Raw genomic sequence first — 19,951 nt, forward strand, 5'->3', positions numbered from 1 at the left:
GTTACATTTATTAAAAAACAAAATTGCTCTGCCCTTCCTCCATAGAGATCCAGGGTGCCTGGTTTCTCCCTTTGCCCTGTTTTAGCAGCACAACAAGCCTATGAAGTAGGAATAACCATCCCAAAGTCACCCAGGTTGCAATCCTAAGTACACTTTCCTAGGAGTAAGTCCCATTGAACTCAGTGGGGCTGAACCCCAAGGACACATAAACAAGGATATGCTGCCAGTATGATACATAGCGGAGTCAGAATTTGAACCCAGGTCTGCCCTGATCTGAGTTTGACATTCTGTCTACTACATCAGCTGAAGTCAGACAGTGGCCAATGGCTGCCAGTGGCTAGTCGACCACCTAATGCCAGGATTCTCACCAAAGACCTTGGGCTAGCTGGGCTTTGGTGTGATCCAACCAGGGTCTTCTACTGCTGTCATTATCAATGTACGTGGAACTAATTAAGAGGATTAGAACAGCAGTCGGGGCGAGAAACTCGGTGAGACAGTGATTCAGCATTGAGCAGGAGGCTCAGAGCGAGTTTGGAATTAAAGAAAGCTTATTTAAATAAAGTTCTTTGTTTTATAATACTCCTGCCTGATCCTTAACAATAATCAACACCAACTGAAACATGATGGCAGCGGTTTAGAAATAGAACCCAGTTGAAGCAGCAAAGAAAATAAACAGAAAAAAGCAAGGATTTTTAGATCATGGAGAGAGGCCTGAAACCTCCAGCACCACTGAATTTCACTGCATTTAATCTAGTCCAGGCATGGAGGCGCTGAGAGAACAGTTTGAATTCGATCTGGATCTTGCCTTGGAGAGAGAGGAAGACAAGCATAGGTAAAGGGACCCCTGACCATTAGGTCTAGTCGTGGCCGACTCTGGGGTTGCGGCGCTCATCTCACTTTATTGGCCGAGGGAGCCGGTGTACAGCTTCCGGGTCATGTGACCAGCATGACTAAGCTGCTTCTGGCGAACCAGAGAACGCACGGAAACACCATTTACCTTCCCGCTGGAGCGGTACCTATTTATCTACTTGCACATAAGGACCACTTAATGACAGCTGGAGAGGAGCAGTGGCTGCAGTCCAGCACGGCCATGGCAGTGTCTGGTGGTCTTTTCTGACTTCAGCGTGGCCAGGAGAGGACGTCACTTCCTCCTCCACTGGCTGTGTTGGATGCTGGGGCTCGCCCCCAGTTGCAGCCAATCGTAGGTGAGTCCGGGGGCATGGTATGGTGGAGTGGACCAGAGGGAAAACCTATTCCCTCTAGTCCACTCCCTGGCTGTAAAAGCCAGCTGCACTCAGGACCCAGCCTCAGTAGACGCTGGCTTCCCCACCCACCCTAAGCTGTAAAGGTAAAGGGACCCCTGACCATTAGGTCCAGTCGTGACCAACCCTGGGGTTGCGGCGCTCATCTCACTTTATTGGCCGAGGGAGCCGGCGTACAGCTTCTGGGTCATGTGGTCAGCATGACTAAGCCACTTCTGGTGAACCAGAGCAGCGCACGGAAGCGCCGTTTACCTTCCCGCCGGAGCGGTACCTATTTATCTACTTGCACTTTGATGTGCTTTTGAACTGCTAGGTTGGCAGGAGCAGGGACCGAGCAACGGGAGCTCACCCCGTCGTGGGGATTCGAACTGCCGACCTTCTGATCGGCAAGTCCTAGGCTCTGTGGTTTAACCCACAGCGCCACCTGCATCCCTCACCCTAGGCCATAGCACTCCCCAAATAGTGACCTCAGAGGAGTAGCCCCAATTTGATGTACATAACGCATGGATCAGCAGCCTAGTTATTATCTGGAAACCCTCAAGAAAGCTGTGCATTTGTATCAATCCTAAACCTTTGAACAGAGCACTATATCACAGCCATTACCCACTACCAGCCATTGATGCTGCAGTATGTGACCTATCCCGAGCCAAGGTTTTATCGGTGTTTGATGTAAAAAATGGATTCTGGCGCGTAGAGCTTGACACAGAGTCAAGCTATCTGACCACTTTGGCAGCTCCTTTTGGCATACATCATTGGGTGTGAATGCCAATGGGCATCAACTTCGCCCCTGAACTATTTCTGTGTCAACTGAATCAGGAGCCTGAAAATAATTGCTGATGACATACTAATTGTGGGAGAAGGAGATAGTGGAAAGGCGGCGACAAAAAATCATGACAAAAAAGTTAAGCATGTTTTTTGGAGAGGTGCAGAGATAGAAATATGAAACCAAACCCTGATAAAGTCAGGTTAGGACTAAAGGAAGAGCGTTTTATTGGCCACCTGTTGGCAGCAGAGGGTCAGAAAATGGACCCAGCAAAAGTAGAAGAAATCTGGATGATACCAAGACCTATGGATGTTGAGTCCAAAGATTTTTGGGAATGGACCACAGTTTGTCTTGGAACGTTTCAGGGCATTCCAAAAGCAGCGGGAATTTGATCATCTGACATCTTCACCTGCCTATGCCCAGAGCAAGGTGAAAGCTGAATCAGCCATCAAAATAGCTAAGATAATTTTGACCAAAGCCAGAAAAGCAGGGGCTGATGCAAATCTAGCTATCCTGGACCACCAGAAATAACCTTCACAAGGTTTGGATGGAAGTCCAGCACCACAGAGACTGATGGGTCGAAGGACAAAGACTTTTATTACCAATGAGGGGCCACTTATAATGCAACCAGAGGGCTGCAGCAGAGGATCTGAACTGATTGAACAGAAATTAAGACAGGCATATTAATATGACAGTGGCAGAGCATATGCATCTGTCTGCCACCCAATAGCCTTAAAAACTGCTTTCCCAAAAATTCTTGGGAAAGGGAGAAGTGTGTGTTTTAAGTATGCAGACATATAGCTGGATTCTAGAGCCAAAACAGTATAGAGGGCCTTCCAGACAGGTGTTTATTATGGGAAAGGTGCTCCCCCCACCTATGCCTATTTTAATTTTTGCAGTACCCGCACAACACAGTTGGCATCAAAATGCCAGCCTCTATTCCCGCCCCCATTTAATCCAGATTTACCCTCTCCAGAGGAGATCAGATAAATGGAAAAACCTGTTTTCAACACCCTGTTTGTGATACCTGCATGAACTGTTTACAGTATTAAGCCCCACCCCAAACACAGCCTTGAAGCACCTGGATCACATAAGACTAAAGTCAGCTCACCCTTGGGCTATACGATGTTAAAGAAGCTGGCATAGTGAAGATGAGGCGGCCCCAATCCTCTGCGGCAGCTCAGTGGTAGAGCATGCAAAAGGTCTCAGGTGCCATCCTCTATTCCTCCAAGAAGGACTGAAGAAAACTCCTGCCTGAAACACCAGAGAATACCACAACACACACGTAACTGGCTATAACGTAACATAACATATATAATAAAACTGTAATCATCATATCAAAAAATTGCAAAGCACAGTTCCTGGTGGCAATACATATCATATTACTATTAACCTTCTGGCTGATCGCCGAAGAATGGATGCTTTTGAATTCTGGTGCTGGAGGAGACTCTTGAGAGTCCCATGGACTTCAAGAAGATCAAACCTATCCATTCTTAAGGAAATCAGCCCTGAGTGCTCACTGGAAGGACAGATCGTGAAGCTGAGGCTCCAATACTTTGGCCACCTCACGAGAAGAGAAGACTCCCTGGAAAAGACCTTGATGTTGGGAAAGATTGAGGGCACAAGGAGAAGAGGACGACAGAGGACTAAATGACTAAACAACAACAATGTTTTTATTGTCATAAAGTCCAAGGGTAGTCAAGTCCAAAGATTGTCAAGTCCAACGATTACAATGTACGGTTCCTGTTGGCAATGCCATTTCATACTGATATCTTCCTTCTGCATCGTCCTATGTCTTAAAAGTGTAACAAACAAACTTGCCTTCTGCATAGTCCTATGTCTTGAGAGTATAACAAACAGAACTGCTTAGTAGCAATAAGGCAGCTGATGATAGACCAGTTCTCAGGATAAACCCTTGTTTCACCCATTGGGCTTCTTCAGTGACAAGGTATCCAGATTTTTCAGTAGGTTTTTTCAGCTGAAATAGTCCACAGGAAGGCAGAAGTTGCCAGTCAGAGACGCTCCGTATCAATGATCATTGAAACTAAGCTATATAGGAGCAATCCCTGCAATGGGGCAGGTGCAGGCAATTAGAATTAAATATTTTTAAAGAGACCTAATCGCAATGATACCCAACTGATGGAAATCTAATATGTTAAGTATTCCACATCTACATTTATATACACTATTACAACTTTATCAAACTTATTCAGTGAGGCTTAATCATCAATGAATCCCATCTGGCAAATGGTCATTGCCGTCTCTACTTCCTAATATTGATCGTAAAAGTATAAATTAATCTTGTGATGTGTGCTGAAGCACCAGGGAGGCACTGCCACTCGCAGTAGACTGAATTCAATGGGCCAGTGGTCTGACTCAGTATTAAAGGCATCTTTCTATGTTCCTAAGTAAGGCGCTGTGTAATCGAGGCCTCACAAAATCATCTTATTGTTCTTCTTTGCTCTACTGCTCACTGCTAGAGGTGTCTTAGGTGAATGCAGGTAGAAGAAAAGCAATTGAGGGCCAAGTTGGAGATGATGTTAATAAATTTGTCTTTGCTCTTAACTGTGCAGGTGTTTGTTCGTTTGTTTGTTTTTAAAAAATGCAAATCGTATTAGATGGGGGCAGCTGATCATTACTGGGATCTTAGAAGAAGGCAAGAAGGAAGGACGTCATTCTTTTCTCTCCCTCCGCTTGCAGGTTGGGGTGGCTTGCAGCAATATATATGTACATCTCACTGGTGCTTGGTTTCCCCCAGGAAAATGCCAGCCCCCTGGCTCCACCTTTGCCGCGGTTCTTGCTAACAGAATTCTCCAACCCCGTGTTTGAGGAGGACGGCGAGGCACCAGCCCAGAGTCAGCCGGACGTTGAGAACAGAAACAGCACCAAACTCTCCGCCAATGGCTTTGGTATCATCAACTGGGAAAGGAAGGAGGGAGCGGGTGAAGACATTGGCAAGGCCCCTCTAGGCAGATCTGTGTTTGAGGGTGTTAGCATGAGTGAAACAAAGCCAAGTGGTCCAGTGGGGGAATCCTTTCAAGGCAAAGGTGTTTGGGGAGCCTTTTGAGCCATAGGCCAGGGGTAGAGGATTTTTTTTTTCCAGCAGGGTGGGGGAGGCATATTCCCTTCTGGGTAAATTTTCAGGGGCTACATGCTAATAGCTGGAAGGGCTAGAGGCTCAGGCGTGAATTTTACCTTTGTGCTGTAGATTAGCACTCCTCTACATCCTCCGACATCAAAGCAAGCAAGAATCACCATCAGAGTTCAAGGACACATTCCAGCCAGGCAGAAACACTTGAGGAGGGTGCAAGGCAGAGACAATGAAGTATGTGGCCTGAGGACAAGGGGATGTGTCTGGGGAGATTCCCATGGGACAGTCGGTGATGGAGAAACTGCCAACCAAGAGTAGCAAGCAGTGCTGCTAAGCTACAAAAGAATGAATTTATTATTTTGGTCACAGACCAGTTCCAGCCCACATACAATATCAAGGAAGTCATAAAACATGATAGGGATACATTTGAATTTGCAATTAGGTATAACAGGGACAATACAGATATAGCAACAGTTTAAAAAATATAAATTAAAGCTTAGTCACTAAAATTATCATTTAAGGCCTTAATCATTATGATAGCACAGCTTGTCCCCTAAGTTTTATGGCAATCGCACAGAATTTGGCTACCCTTAATGTGATCTCAGGATCCTTGTCCTCTACCAGGGACTTTAAACATTGAAGTTTGGATTCATTTGGAGATTTTTGCATAGCAGGGGTAATAAATACCGAGTGTATATCCCCGTAGAAATGGCAGCGTAACAAGGCATGGAAGACAGTTTCTGCCTCCATCAAGCAGCAGGGGCAGACTCGTTGCGCATATGGTTTCGCCTCGAATCTGCCCTGCAAAAAGGCAGATGGCAGCACAAAGCTACAGAAGAAGTGTGTGCAGGATGCAGTCATAGATAACATCAGGGACTGCTCCAGTCAGAACTGTTGCCTGCTCCTCACCCACCACTTCCATTTAGCATCTTACCACTTTTTAAAACTGCAAACTGCCTTGCGTGCATTGCATTCATAGAAATGCAATCATATTTTTTTAAATGATATTTATTAGAATTTCAGAAAAAAAGAATTACACAAAAACAAGAAGTAAAAATACAAGAAAAATACAAAATACAAAATACAGAATAAAAGAAAAAAGCACTTAAAAAGAAAAAAAGAAAAATAGATCAATTTTTCCATAGCTTACATTCATATCCTTGTTTCCCTGACCTCCTCATACCTCCCTTTTTTGTATTCCAGTTCAATTAGTTAAGTCAGCAATTTCTTTCCCTCTTTATTTTCTCATGGTCCTTTAACTTAATATACTATGACTTTAAATTTTCACCTGTTATCAATCCTTTTTTACATACACCTTTATAGCATTACTGCTTAAACCACCTAACTTCATTCCAACATCATTCCAACATTCATTAATTTTGCAATATTTCTGTAAATAGTCTTTAAATTTCTTCCAATCTTCTTCCACTGACTCTTGTCCCTGGTCTCGGATTCTGCCAGTCATTTCCGCCAATTCCATGTAGTCCATCACCTTCATCTGCCATTCTTCCAGAGTGGGTAGGTCTTGTGTCTTCCAATACTTTGCAATAAGTATTCTTGCTGCTGTTGTGGCATACATAAAGAAAGTTCTATCCTTCTTTAACACCAGTTGGCCGACTATGCCCAGGAGAAAGGCCTCTGGTTTCTTCAAGAAGGTATATTTAAATACCTTTTTCAATTCATTATAAATCATCTCCCAGAAAGCCTTAATCCTTGGGCACGTCCACCAAAGGTGAAAGAATGTACCTTCAGTTTCTTTACATTTCCAACATTTATTATCGGGCAAATGATAGATTTTTGCAAGCTTGACTGGTGTCATGTACCACCTGTATATCATTTTCATAATATTCTCTCTTAAGGCACTGCATGCCGTAAACTTCATACCTGTGGTCCATAACTGTTCCCAGTCAGCCATCATTATGTTATGTCCAACATCTTGTGCCCATTTAATCATAGCAGATTTCACCGTTTCATCCTGAGTATTCCATTTCAACAGCAAGTTATACATCTTTGACAAAATCTTAGTTTTGGGTTCTAACAGTTCTGTTTCTAATTTTGATTTTTCCACCTGGAAGCCAATTTTCTTGTCCAAATTGTATGCCTCCATTATCTGATAATAATGAAGCCAATCTCGCACTTTGTTTTTTAATTTCTCAAAACTCTGCAGTTTCAGTCTATCTCCATCTTGTTCCAAAATTTCCCAATTTTTTGGCCATTTGACCTCCATATTGAGCTTTTTCAGAGCTTTTGCTTCCATCGGTGACAGCCACCTTGGGGTTTTATTTTCCAATAAGTCTTTATATCTTATCCAAACATTAAACAATGCTTTCCTGACAATATGGTTTTTGAATGCTTTATGTGCTTTGACCTTATCATACCACAGATATGCATGCCATCCAAATACATTGTTAAAACCTTCTAAATCCAAAATGTCTGTGTTTTCAAGAAGCAGCCATTCTTTCAACCAGCAAAAAGCTGCTGATTCATAGTAAAGTTTAAGGTCTGGCAGGGCAAATCCACCTCTTTCCTTTGCATCTGTTAGTATTTTAAATTTTATTCTAGGCTTCTTGCCCTGCCAGACAAATCTAGAAATATCTCTCTGCCACTTCTTGAAACAGTCCATTTTGTCCACAATTTGCAATGTTTGAAACAAAAACAACATTCTAGGCAATACATTCATTTTTATCGCAGCAATACGACCCAGCAGTGAAAGCTTCAAATTTGACCAAATTTCTAAATCTTTTTTCACTTCGGCCCAGCATTTTTCATAGTTGTCTTTAAATAAATTCCCATTTTTTGCTGTCATGTTAATCCCCAGGTATTTCACTTTCTTAACCACTGTTAAGCCTGTCTCATTCTGAAACCTCTCTCTCTCAATCGGTGTTAAGTTTTTCTCTAAAACCTTGGTTTTTAACTTATTCAGTTTGAATCCTGCAACCTGACCAAATTCTTGAATCAGTTCTAAAACCCTTTTGGTACTAGATTCTGGCTCCTGTAACGTCAATACTAAGTCATCTGCAAATGCTCTCAATTTGTACTGTTTGGTTCGGACTTGTATACCTTTAACCAACTGGTCCCTTCTAATCATATTCAGCAAAACCTCCAGGCAATTGGGAGATTGGGCAACCTTGTAGTGTCCCTTTTTCTATCTTAAATTCTTCCATCACCACATTATTTACAATTAATTTAGCCTTTTGTTCTGAATATATTGCACTTATACCGTTTTCAAAGCCTTGGCCTACCCCCATACCCTGTAAGTTCTTCTTCATAAAACTCCAAGAAATGTTGTCAAAAGCTTTCTCCGTGTCCACAAATATTAAAACTGCCTTAGTATTTATATTCACTTGTAATTTTTCTAAAATATTGATTATGTTTCTCACATTGTCAGATAGATGTCTACCCGGGAGAAAGCCTGCTTGGTCTTTATGTATCTCTTCCACTAACACTCTTTTTAGTCTTTCAGCCAAGATGTCTGCAAAAATTTTGTAATCCACATTGAGCAGTGATATGGGGCGGTAGTTCTTAAGCTGCATCTTTTCAGTCTCTGTTTTTGGTACAAGTGTGATATACGCTTCTTTCCACGACTCTGGTGCCCTTTTCCCATCCATTATTTCATTACAGACTTCTTTTAAAGGTTGTACTAACCATTCTTTTAAAGATCTGTAGTATCTAGAAGCCAGTCCATCCGGTCCTGGAGATTTACCTAATTGCATATTCTGAATGGCACCTTCTATCTCCTGTTCAGTTATTTTATAGTTCAACATTAATTTATTTTCTTGAGAGATTTTTTGTAATCCATTTGTTTTCAAAAATCGTTCTACGTCAATTTCTTTCTGTGGCCCTTGTGTATATAGTTGTTTAAAGTACCTCTGGAAACAATTTCTAATCTCGGCTGGGTTCTGTATATTCCTTCCTTCCACTTCTAGATTTGTAACTGTATTTAATTTTTGTCTTTTTTTCATTTGCCAAGCCAACAATTTCCCACATTTATTAGCCGACTCAAATGTCTTTTGTCTCATTTGTTTAATTTTCCATTCTATCTCCTGATTCATCATTTTCATGTATTGTACTTGATGTAACTTTATTTCTCTCAAAATCTCTTGCGACTTTGGTTTTGCTCTCAATTTCTTTTCACTTTCCTTTATTTTCTCCAATATTTTATCCTTCTTCTCATTTTGGATTCTCTTCTTTAATGTGTTCTGTTGTATCAAGAACCCTCTCATAACAGCTTTGCTTGCATCCCAGATTACTCTTTTTTCCACATTGGTGTTCATATTTATCTCAAAATAATCTCTCAAGGTTTTTTGGGCCTTCTTAAACACTTCTTCATCTCTGAATAAGGTGTCATTCATCCTCCATCTGAAGGAACCAGTTGGTGTTAGTTTCATCTCCATCTTCACAGCATTATGGTCGGAGCAGGTTTTTGGGCAGATTTCCACTTTTCTTGTCTTTGGTGCCATTCCTCTAGTTACCCATATTTGGTCAATTCTTGTCCATGTCAGTTTGGCTTCAGAGAAGAAGGTTCCCTCTCTAGCCAAGGGATTCTTTGTTCTCCAGATATCAACTAAGTCCAAGTTGTCTGTCATCTCAAAAAAAGTTTTCGGTAGTCTGCCGTCCTTAGTGACTACCTGTCTTTGTGCCTTGTCCATGTGTGTAGATACCACTCCATTCATGTCTCCCATCAAAATCACATTATAATCCAAATAGTCCATCAAGGTCTCATGCAACTTTTAAAAAAATTCAGATTTCCCCTCATTTGGTGCATAAACTCCCACTATCAAAAATTTCTCTCCTTGTGTTTGAATTTCAATTGCCACAAATCTTCCTTGGTCATCTTTGAAGATAAATTTCGGTAATAGTCTCTCCTTTGTGTAAATCACTACCCCTCTTTTTTTAACCTTGTCCGATGAAATAAACTCCTGACCCAGTCTTTTATTAATCAGTAGTTTCCTGTGTAGCCTTGTTACATGTGTTTCTTGTAGACAAATCAAGTCCAATTGTTCCTTTTTTAATAAATGAAATACAGATTTCCTTTTCTGAGGGGAGTTCAAACCATTACAATTCCAGCTTAATAGTTGCAGAGCCATGATGTAGTTACTTTGCTTCTCCTCCAACTGCACCCAGTGCCTGTTCCTGATCTGTCGGTGGTATCACCTTCTCCAGGCGGTCTTTTAGTTCAGGAGGTAAACTTGGTATGTCTAAAGTTTCACTTACTAGTGCTCTTAACTCTTCTGCAGCTTCCTTCTGCAGGTCTTCTCTGTGGTCTCTCCAAAATCTATCTTTGTCGTCCTCTGATCTTATTTTTATCTTCTTCCCTTTGTAACTAAAGGATAGGCCTTGGGGGAATTCCCACCTATAGATGATTCATTTACTTCTCAACAGGGCAACCAAATCTCTATAATTGGACCTAAGGTCCAAAAGATGTTTCGGAATGTCCTTAAAAATCTCCACTTTTGACTGGTGTATTTCCAAAGTCTTCTGGAAGTGCAGACTCAAGATTTTGTCTCTCTCCTCTTTTGTTCGGAGGGTGATCAGTCTCTCACCCTGTTCTTCTTCCCTCCTCTTCCAAGCCTGAAGGCACTCACTATCTTGAAGTTATCCTTTTCCAAATCTGGGTTCCAAAAGTCTACAAATTCCTGCGTGAGAAAATCAGTCAAGTTGTCTTTCTCAAGTTTGGGTACGGCCCTGATCCTTAAATTCGTTTGCTCAATCATAGACAACTCAATCATAGACAATATTGACCTGTGGTCTTCAAGTTGTTTGTGTATCGGTGGTATCTTCTCTTCTACAACAGTGGCTATAGCAGTTGCTATTTCCTTTGCCTCTTCAGCTGTCTTTCGTGTCGAGGTAGATTCCTGTAGTAATTTCTGAATAGTTTCTGTGTTGGTATTTACCTTCTGTCCCAAATTAGTAATACTTGTAGTGTTTTGGTCAATTTTGCCCGATGCCTCGGCTACTTGTTTACTTATTCTTTCCAAAGATTTGTTGATTTTACCTAGTGCCTGAGCTAAAGCATCTTCAGCTGCCATTCCTTTGGGTTTAGGTTGTGCCGATGAGGCTACTGTTGGTAATCCAGAAGGGCCAGATGTCGATGCTCTTCGTTGCAGCCCACCGTCTGTGCGAAATAGTCTGCCAGACCTTGTTGTTTTTTCCTGTAACAAATCTATCTTCTCCTTTCCATCTGCCATAACCCTCAAGATAAAACCCAAGGTCAATCTCACGATCAGAAATTGTTTTGAAGTGGAAAATTCCCCTGGCCCAGCTGTTATTGTAACAATTTCAAACTTCCTCTAGGGGGACACAGTAGCAATCAAAAATGTCTTAAAGTAATTAACTTTTTTTCTTTTAGCCCCCCAATTCACAGAAAGGACCACAGTTTCAATCTCAGTTATTTTCTGTTACTTTAAAACCAGGAGAAGCCGGTCAGAAATATTGTATCTTACTTGTATCTCAGATGCAGAGTTAACTGTCAAAGAGTACTTTCAGCAACAGCGCATTTCACAATACGGCATTCTTACTGTTCACTGGCAACCCGTTCCCGGGTTTTGAGCGGTGGATTTTAGCTTCTTTTCCTCTCTTTTTGCAGGGAAATACAGTTCAGACCTTTCCCCCCTCCTCCCCTGCAATCAAGGGGGGGAAATCGCTTATTTGATGTTCGAATTATAATCCTTTTCCGACGTCTTTTAGGGTTTCCGCTTACAAGTTCATTGCTTTACTCCATTTACAAGAATGGAAGGCAGACTTCCTGTTTATGCCTCTCCGCTTCGGTGCCAGACCTTAAACTTTATTATGAATCAGCAGCTTTTTGCTGGCTGAAAGAATGGCTGCTTCTTGAAAACACAGACATTTTGGATTTAGAAGGCTTTAATAATGTATTTGGATGGCATGCATATTTGTGGTATGATAAGGTCAAAGCACATAAAGCATTTAAGAATCATATTGTCAGGAAAGCATTGTTTAATGTTTGGATAAGATATAAGGATTTATTGGAAAACAAAACCCCAAGGTGGCTGTCACCGATGGAAGCAAAAGCACAGAAAAAGCTCGATATGGAGGCCAAATGGCCGGAATATTGGGAAATTTTGGAACAAGAGGGAGATAGACTGAAATTGCAAGATTTTGAGAAACTAAAAAACAAAGTGCGAGATTGGCTTCATTATTATCAGATAATGGAGGCATATAATTTGGACAAGAAAATTGGCTTCCAGGTGGAAAAATCAAAATTAGAAACAGAACTGTTAGAACCCAAAACTAAGATTTTGTCAAAGATGTATAACTTGCTGTTGAAATGGAATACTCAGGATGAAACGGTGAAATCTGCTATGATTAAATGGGCACAAGATGTTGGACATAACATAATGATGGCTGACTGGGAACAGTTATGGACCACAGGTATGAAGTTTACGGCATGCAATGCCTTAAGAGAGAATATTATGAAAATGGTATACAGGTGGTACATGACCCCCGTCAAGCTTGCAAAAATCTATCATTTGCCCGATAATAAATGTTGGAAATGCAAAGAAACTGAAGGTACATTCTTTCACCTTTGGTGGACGTGCCCAAGGATTAAGGCTTTCTGGGAGATGATTTATAATGAATTGAAAAAGGTATTTAAATATACCTTCTTGAAGAAACCAGAGGCCTTTCTTCTGGGCATAGTCGGCCAACTGGTGTTAAAGAAGGATAGAACTTTCTTTATGTATGCCACAACAGCAGCAAGAATACTCACTGCAAAGTATTGGAAGACACAAGATCTACCCACTCTGGAAGAATGGCAGATGAAGGTGATGGACTATATGGAACTGGCGGAAATGACTGGCAGAATCCGAGACCAGGGAGAAGAGTCGGTGGAAGAGGATTGGAAGAAATTTAAAGACTATTTACAGAAATATTGTAAAATTAATGAATGTTAGAATGATGTTGGATAGAAAGTAGGTGGTTTCTAGCTGTAATACTATAAGGGAATATGAAAAATGGATTACCAACAGATAAAAATTTAACGTTATAATATTTTAAGATTAAAGACTAGGATAAACAAAGAGGGGAAGGATTTGCTGAACCAACAAACTGAACTGGAATACAAAAAAGGGAGGCGTGGGGAGGTCCGGGAAACAAGCTAATGAAAAATAAGTAATGGAAAGATTGAGTTGTTTTTAACTATTTTTATTTTGTATTTTTCTTTTTTCTATTTTTCTTTTGTAATATTTTGAAAATTTCAATAAATATCTTATTAAAAAAAAAAACAAATTGTCCCAGGAAAAAGGCAGCGCTCTCCGGTAACGGCTGTGCGGCTTCGCTCCACGAAAGAAACAGTTGACTCACAGCACCGCGCCACTTCCCCGCTCCGCTCCGGAACCTGTAGTCGGGCTCCTTTGCCAGTTGGGGGGGCGCAAAATGTGCCCGCCGAGTCCCACGGTCACAGGCTTCACCCGCCTGTGATTTTTGAAGGGTCCCCGCGTCGCCGTAGCGATGCAGACCCGATTTCCGCAGAGCCGGTTCCCTCCAAGTCAGAGGGAATCCGCCATTACCGATGGCGCCACCCCGGAAGTCTCCCATAGAAATGCAATCAATAGATAGATAGACAGATAGCCAAATAGCTTCACTTGTCTGAGGCAACTTCCTACGTTCCTGTTGCAGGGTAGTGTGGTGGTGGTGGTACAGGGGAGGATGCTGGGAGGTGTCTGTGCCATGACTGTGACTCTCCGCTCCTGCTTCTGTGCCTGCAGCCCAACAGGTCCGGGACATGGCAAGCAGGAAGTTCAAGCCAGACTGCAAGTTCTCCTGGCTCTGTGTGGCCATTCTCAGCACGGTGCTTCTTCTCCTCCTGGCCTTATTAGTGGGCATCATCATCGCATCCCGTAAGTTCCAGGCACCAAGACCTGTCCGGAATTCTTCCAGAGAGGGTGGGCCCCTCCTGCTTTCCCCAGAAAGTACTTCTTTCTGCCCTCATCAACCAACCAACCCCCCTCCCCCCCTTTTAAGGCAGAGCTGGAAGATCTAATAGAAGCAGGGTAGTCAACATGGTGCCCTCCAGATGTTTTCTATATTTATTTAGTTGTTTACTGCATTTGTCTTGGCAATTTACATCCTGTTTAGTTGCGGTAGTTTCAAAGTCGTGTACAAGGACTCAGTGCAAGATGAAAATCAGTTAAAACTATGAAATTCAGTATCTGGCCTCCTTATTTACTTCTCATAAGCTGTTTCCTTTATGAATAATTATTAAGTTTTTACTAATTATAACTTAAATAGCCAGATACAGGATAAAGGAAGTATTTTATTTGGTTGTTTGTATTGTTGTATGTTATGCTTATTGTATGTTATGTTCACGTTTAATGAGGGTGGATTTCTGTATTGGGGGGTGAGGGGTTTATGTTATGTTGTAAGTAACTATGAAATTCAGTTAAAATGCCTTCTGGGGTTTTAAGGAAGTCTTCAGTAGGCACTGTAGATTCAACAAGGAGGGGGGGTCTGTCTGAGCTCAGCTGGAAAGGAGGTTCATAAAAGTAGGCCCACAACATTGGATATAAGCTGTGTGTCTGAGCGATGTTGTGGGTCTCTGTCCAACTCTCAGCACCCATAACAAACCGCAGTTCCCAGGATTATGTAGGGGACGCCGTGATTGTTCCAAGTGGTATAATACCTCTTTAAATTTATAGCACAGGCTGGGCCATGGTGGCTCTCCTGAAGTCCTCAGTGATTGGACAGGAATATAATGACTCACACTGCTCCCCCCCCCCCAGTGAAGTTTAGTTTCCCCCCTTACAGAGCTGCAGTTCTCAGCATCTTTAACTACAGTTCCTTGGGTTCTTTGGAGGGGAAGCAATGTGCTTCAAATGCATGTTGGATGTGCTTTGAATGTATATTTGGTCCACAGTAGATGGGCCAAAGGTCTGATTCTGAATAAAGCAACTTCCTAACTCTGCTTGAGGGTGGAGAGGCAAACCTCAGCCACTCTCATCCCTTGTAAATTCTCTTTCTATGGCAGCAGAGCTGAAGTCCCACCATCCCGTCAAACCCTCGCTCGGGGCTTCTCATGCCCACACCATCGCTGCTACCTCAACTCCCATCACCAGGACCTCGCCAAGCCCCCAGCCCACAGGGACGCTATCCCTGGGAGGAGAGTCGCCTGTTACCACAATGCCAGCACCTCGTGAGTAGACAGCTGAGGCCAGAGTTGTTTCCCCGTCTGCCTTTAGAAGCATGAGCCCTACCCATTGTGTGGGGGGTGCCTGCTTTCCATTTGGTACAATGAACAGCTACAGAGTTGAGACTCTGTTACCCACCCCTGTCAGGTGGCCCCTGGAAAGTTGCCCAGAAGGGAATGTGGCTCTCAGCCTTCAAAGGATTACTCATTCCTGCTGTAAATCCACTCGACGTGTCTGTTACATACTGAAGTTCTCACCCTGGGCCAGCAGGGGGATACTGTAGATAGTTTTCACTCAGGTCCACATATGCAAATAAGGAATTGAATATGATGTTCAGTGATTGGATAGTTACAGAAAGTTGTTACTGTTGCATTGTGGTGGAGCTCTATATAAGCAGGCTGGCTGAACCCTTCAGTTCAGTTCTGTTCTGGGTCTGTGAATAAACAAGAGCTGTTTGAAGAATCGCTGTGTCGTCTGATATGTTCACCCACAACTTAACAGTATCATCGTTGTTGTTGTTGTTTTCCCCATGTACAGTATGTGGAGGGATCCTGCTTGGCCCCAAGGGCACCTTCAGCTCCCCCAATTACCCAGCCCCCTACCCCCCAAACATCTTGTGCAAGTGGCACATCCGGGTGACGGCAGGGATGGCGATCCAGCTGAAGGTGGAGGAGCTAGACATTGAGAGTTCTGCCTCATGCCTGTATGACCGGCTGGAGATATTCAAGGAGCAGGATGCTTCTTCGTTGTGGGATGGGAGTACCAGGTAAAGTGCCATCGTCCTATGGTTTATTTCAAATTGACTTTATTTTTAATTGCACTGTTTTGCTGCTCTGTCCTTTGGGAGGAAGGGCAGGATATATCCTCTGACCATTCCCACCCCTTTTCCCTCCCAGGGGGCCATGGGAAAGCACTAGCTATTTTTCCCTTGGCTCCCTTTTTAAACAGGTGGCTTTTGCAGGTACTGTGGCTCTGTGGCACCGGCAACGATCAACACCAACTCCAGCCAGCTTCAGGTCATCTTTGTCTCAGATGACAACATTGCTCCCTCGGGATTCACTGCCTGGTATCGGGCCGTTCTGCCCAGTGAAAGTAAGTGAATCCAGGTGGTGTGGAGGTGGCGGGGGGCAGAGAGCAATTCTCTTAGGGGGTTGAAAGAGATCCTTCCAAACGTTTTATTCCAAGTACTGGGTAGTGCTGGTGATTTGGGGAATGTATTATTACTTGGTTGCTAGACCCATTGACTTGCCGATCAGAAGGTCGGTGGTTCGAATCCCCACAACAGGGTGAGCTCCCGTTGCTCAGTCCCTGCTCCTGCCAACCTAGCAGTTTGAAACCTAGTTTCAAACTGCCAACCTAGCAGTTTGCAGGAAGGTAAACAGTGTTTCCATGCGTTGCTCTGGTTTGCCAGAAGTGGCTTAGTCATGCTGGCCACACGACCCGGAAGCTGTACGCCGGCTCCCTTGGCCGATAAAGTGAGATGAACGCCGCAACCCCAGAGTCGGCCACAACTGGACCTAATGGTCAGGGGTCCCTTTACCTAGACCCATTGAAGCTAGTGGAGAAGACTAAATTAGGTTTGTTCATTTCAGTGTGATGAACCTAACCTAAGTTAGGTTCATTCATTTCAAAGAGATGGGAGAAGCCATGGCGCTTTTGACCAGTTCCAAAACAAGTCTCAAGCCAGTTGGAATCCTTAGCTTCTTGTCCTTCAGGGGTGTTTGTCTGTTCCAGAGAACTGTTCCTGGGATGAGTTTCTCTGTGACCAGGGGCTCTGCCTCCACTCGGCCTATGTGTGTGACGGTTATCACGACTGCCATGACAAGAGAGATGAAGCCAACTGTAGCACAAAGCACAAAGGTACAGTGCAACAGCCAGCACAGCTGACCCCCAGTGTTGTTGTGGGGCAGACGAATTATTGGTAGGGAGGCATTGCAAAGGGGAGGCAAATGCCAATACTGGAGAAATGAGCTCCAAACCAAATTTGAGCTTCCCTTTCTATGGGTGGAGCAGTTAAGAACATCCAGAATTTCTCTTTATTCTGGTCCACATTTTTACTGGAGCTGACCTAATTTGCAGGTAAATGCATGGGATTGTCCCCAGGGCTAATCTCCGACCAGAGCCGGCCCAACCATGACACAAGGTGAAGCAGCCGCCTCAGGCAGCGGAAGTACAAGAGGTGGTGCTGTATCTACCCCACTGTTTCCATTGCTGAGAGGGAGGCATTCCAACTAATTCTAACCCTCTCAGAGCTACCATTTCCAGAGTTCCTTCAGAAGAGTGATTGACTGTTAAACCACTCTGGAAATTGTAGCTCTGCGAGGGAAATAGGGGGTTGGTTAACTCTCAGCACTCTTACCATACTACAGTTCTCAGGATTCTCTTGGGGAAGGCATGACGGCTGTTTAAAGTGATATGATACTGCTCTAAAAGAATAGTTCAGACACAGGAGGGGGGTGGGCTTAGCACTGTCTGTTTCAAAATAGAACTGGGGAGGGGGCTTCTATGTGAAGTGGTTTGGCCAGGTTCCCAAATCTGTTACTGGAATCTGATTGGACACGCTGGAAATGAGGAGTTTAATAGTTCAGCAGTATCGCTCTGCGCAACTATTAAGAGTGTAGGACCACTCTCCTGTTTTTCATCTGAAATAGCTATGAGAGTTGCAAAGAATTTGCCTCTCATTGTGAGAAGAAGCAAAGTACAACAGGAAAAGAGAGAGAGAGAGCAGAGGGAAAAATCACTTGGATATCCTTGGTGCCAATAATGCAAGCCCATCCATCACTACAATATGTGTGTTTCCTTACAGGTTGTGGAGGGACCCTCACCAGCATGGAAGGGCAATTATTCTCCCCAAATTACCCACAGCCATACCCACATCTGCAGGTGAGTGGCGACTTGAGATGTATTGTGGACCACACTACCTTGCATGCACCCAGCAGAGCTGGGCAGTGGTGCTTTTACCTTGCAGCAATGCAATGCCCTAATAAGTGGCAGAATCTGAAGCAGTCCAGTGTCAGTTCTTGGAAAGCCACTGCAACTGTGGGACTTTTGAGAAATTTTCAGTAGAGCACGCATGGTAGTTCAGACCCTGCAATCCTCTAATAATAAATGTGGGCATGTGAGTGGGATGGATGTGTAAATGTGGCTTTATAATAATAATAGAATAATAATTTATTATTTATACCCCGCCCATCTGGCTGGGCTTCCCCAGCCACTCTGGGCGGCTTCCAACAAAATATCAAAACACCGTAATGCATCAAACATTAAAAGCTTTGGCTCACCCTAGTGGCAGAATGTAGCTCCTGGATGAATAGTTGCTTGGGAATGTTAAGATTCTCCACCTCTGTATTGTTAGAGGCTTATTGCATTGCTGAGAGGGGAAGAGTCACATGTAAAAGAATCTCTGCCCAGCCCTTGGGCTGGAACGACGTTTGCACACAAGTTCAAAATGTAGCAAAGTTCCAGAACCTAAATTTGTGCTTGGGGAAAGGACTGTAGCTCATTAGCAGAGCTTCAGCCTTGCATGTAGAAGTTCCCCGGTAGGTTCAGCCCCCAGCAATGGAGGTTTGTCCATTGGAGCAAATGGGACATTGTCATAACAACCTCAGCCTGCTCCTTATGAACCCCCATATATAAGCCTGTCTTCTTACTTACTTCCAGCCCAGTGGACAGCATGGACTATCAGCTTCCTCCTATTTGGTCTCACTGTTTGTTTATTTTTTGTTTTATTTTATTTAGAGCATTTGTGCCCCATTCTTTAGCCAAAGGCACACCTAGAGTGGCTTACAAGCAACCTATTAAAGCAAGACAGTCCCTGCTTGCAAGCTTACAATCTTAAAACAAAACAAAACATGACACACAAGAGAAAGGAACAAGAAAAACTAAAACTCAAGCACTGGTTCTGGTTGCTCTGTAATGACCTGCTGGCACAGTTTAGCAGCAGGAGGTGCCTGATACTGCTGGTCATACAGCAAAGCTGATGGGATGAGCTCCCCATCTTTCTCACTGATGAATGGCTTCAGTTTTGAAAGTCAGCAGCGGGGAGGATGATGGCAGAACTAGAGACTAGTTGTCTGTGCCTCTCACAGACTCTGCCACCTGCCCCACCAGAATCGATTAACCCCAGCCATTGGTGGTCTCCCCAGCATCCCCAGGAAGGTCTGGGAGAGAACTCCCTGCCTGAAACCCTGGACAGCAGCTTCCAATCATTGCAGACAACACTGAGCTCGGGATAAGGCAGTTTCCTGCATGTCTCTGAGAAGGCAGGAGATGTCCCAGGAGAGCTGCTGCCAGCCAGAGCAGACAATACTGAGCTAAATGGTCCAATGGTCTGACTCAGAATAAGATGGCTTCCTAGGAACCTGAGATCTGAGTAGAAAGAAACCCTCCATAGTCCAGCTCTTATACTGCCAGGCTGAGCCACACTAGGAGCTCCCCTATCGTGTACAGTAGACCTCCCAGACCTGCCTTTCTCTTCCAGCTCTGCCTCTGGCATATCTCAGTGCCTGTGGGCCACGTGGTGGACTTGCATTTCCACAACTTCAGCCTCGAGTCCCAGGAGGAGTGCAACTATGACTTTGTGGAGGTGTACGATAGCGCTGGGATGGGAGCAACCAGCGTCATGGGCAGGTATGGTGGTCTTTCATCCCACCCACCCCCACCCTCCAGTAACGCTAGTGAATTCAAACTG

The 19,951-nt window shown here is 43.7% G+C and overlaps 1 protein-coding gene across 3 annotated transcripts in view; it reads left to right on the forward strand.

Moving 5' to 3' along the window:
* The window catches only part of MFRP (membrane frizzled-related protein), a 32,287-nt gene that overhangs the window by 4,408 nt on the left and 7,928 nt on the right, over positions 1 to 19,951 (forward strand). Inside the window, exons 2-9 of one of the 3 annotated variants that reach the window (XM_080983506.1) lie at positions 4,784 to 4,934; positions 13,843 to 13,974; positions 15,102 to 15,266; positions 15,799 to 16,027; positions 16,223 to 16,353; positions 16,996 to 17,121; positions 18,068 to 18,144; positions 19,742 to 19,890. In XM_080983506.1, the coding sequence (XP_080839632.1) occupies positions 4,784 to 4,934; positions 13,843 to 13,974; positions 15,102 to 15,266; positions 15,799 to 16,027; positions 16,223 to 16,353; positions 16,996 to 17,121; positions 18,068 to 18,144; positions 19,742 to 19,890 (1,160 nt within the window). The remainder of the gene's footprint in view (positions 1 to 4,783; positions 4,935 to 13,842; positions 13,975 to 15,101; positions 15,267 to 15,798; positions 16,028 to 16,222; positions 16,354 to 16,995; positions 17,122 to 18,067; positions 18,145 to 19,741; positions 19,891 to 19,951) is intronic. The other 2 variants (XM_080983507.1, XM_080983508.1) reach the window with 2 other exon arrangements.

This window comes from Podarcis pityusensis, assembly GCF_964106645.2.
Source record: "Podarcis pityusensis genome assembly, chromosome: 15".
Classification (NCBI taxonomy): Eukaryota; Metazoa; Chordata; class Lepidosauria; order Squamata; family Lacertidae; genus Podarcis; species Podarcis pityusensis.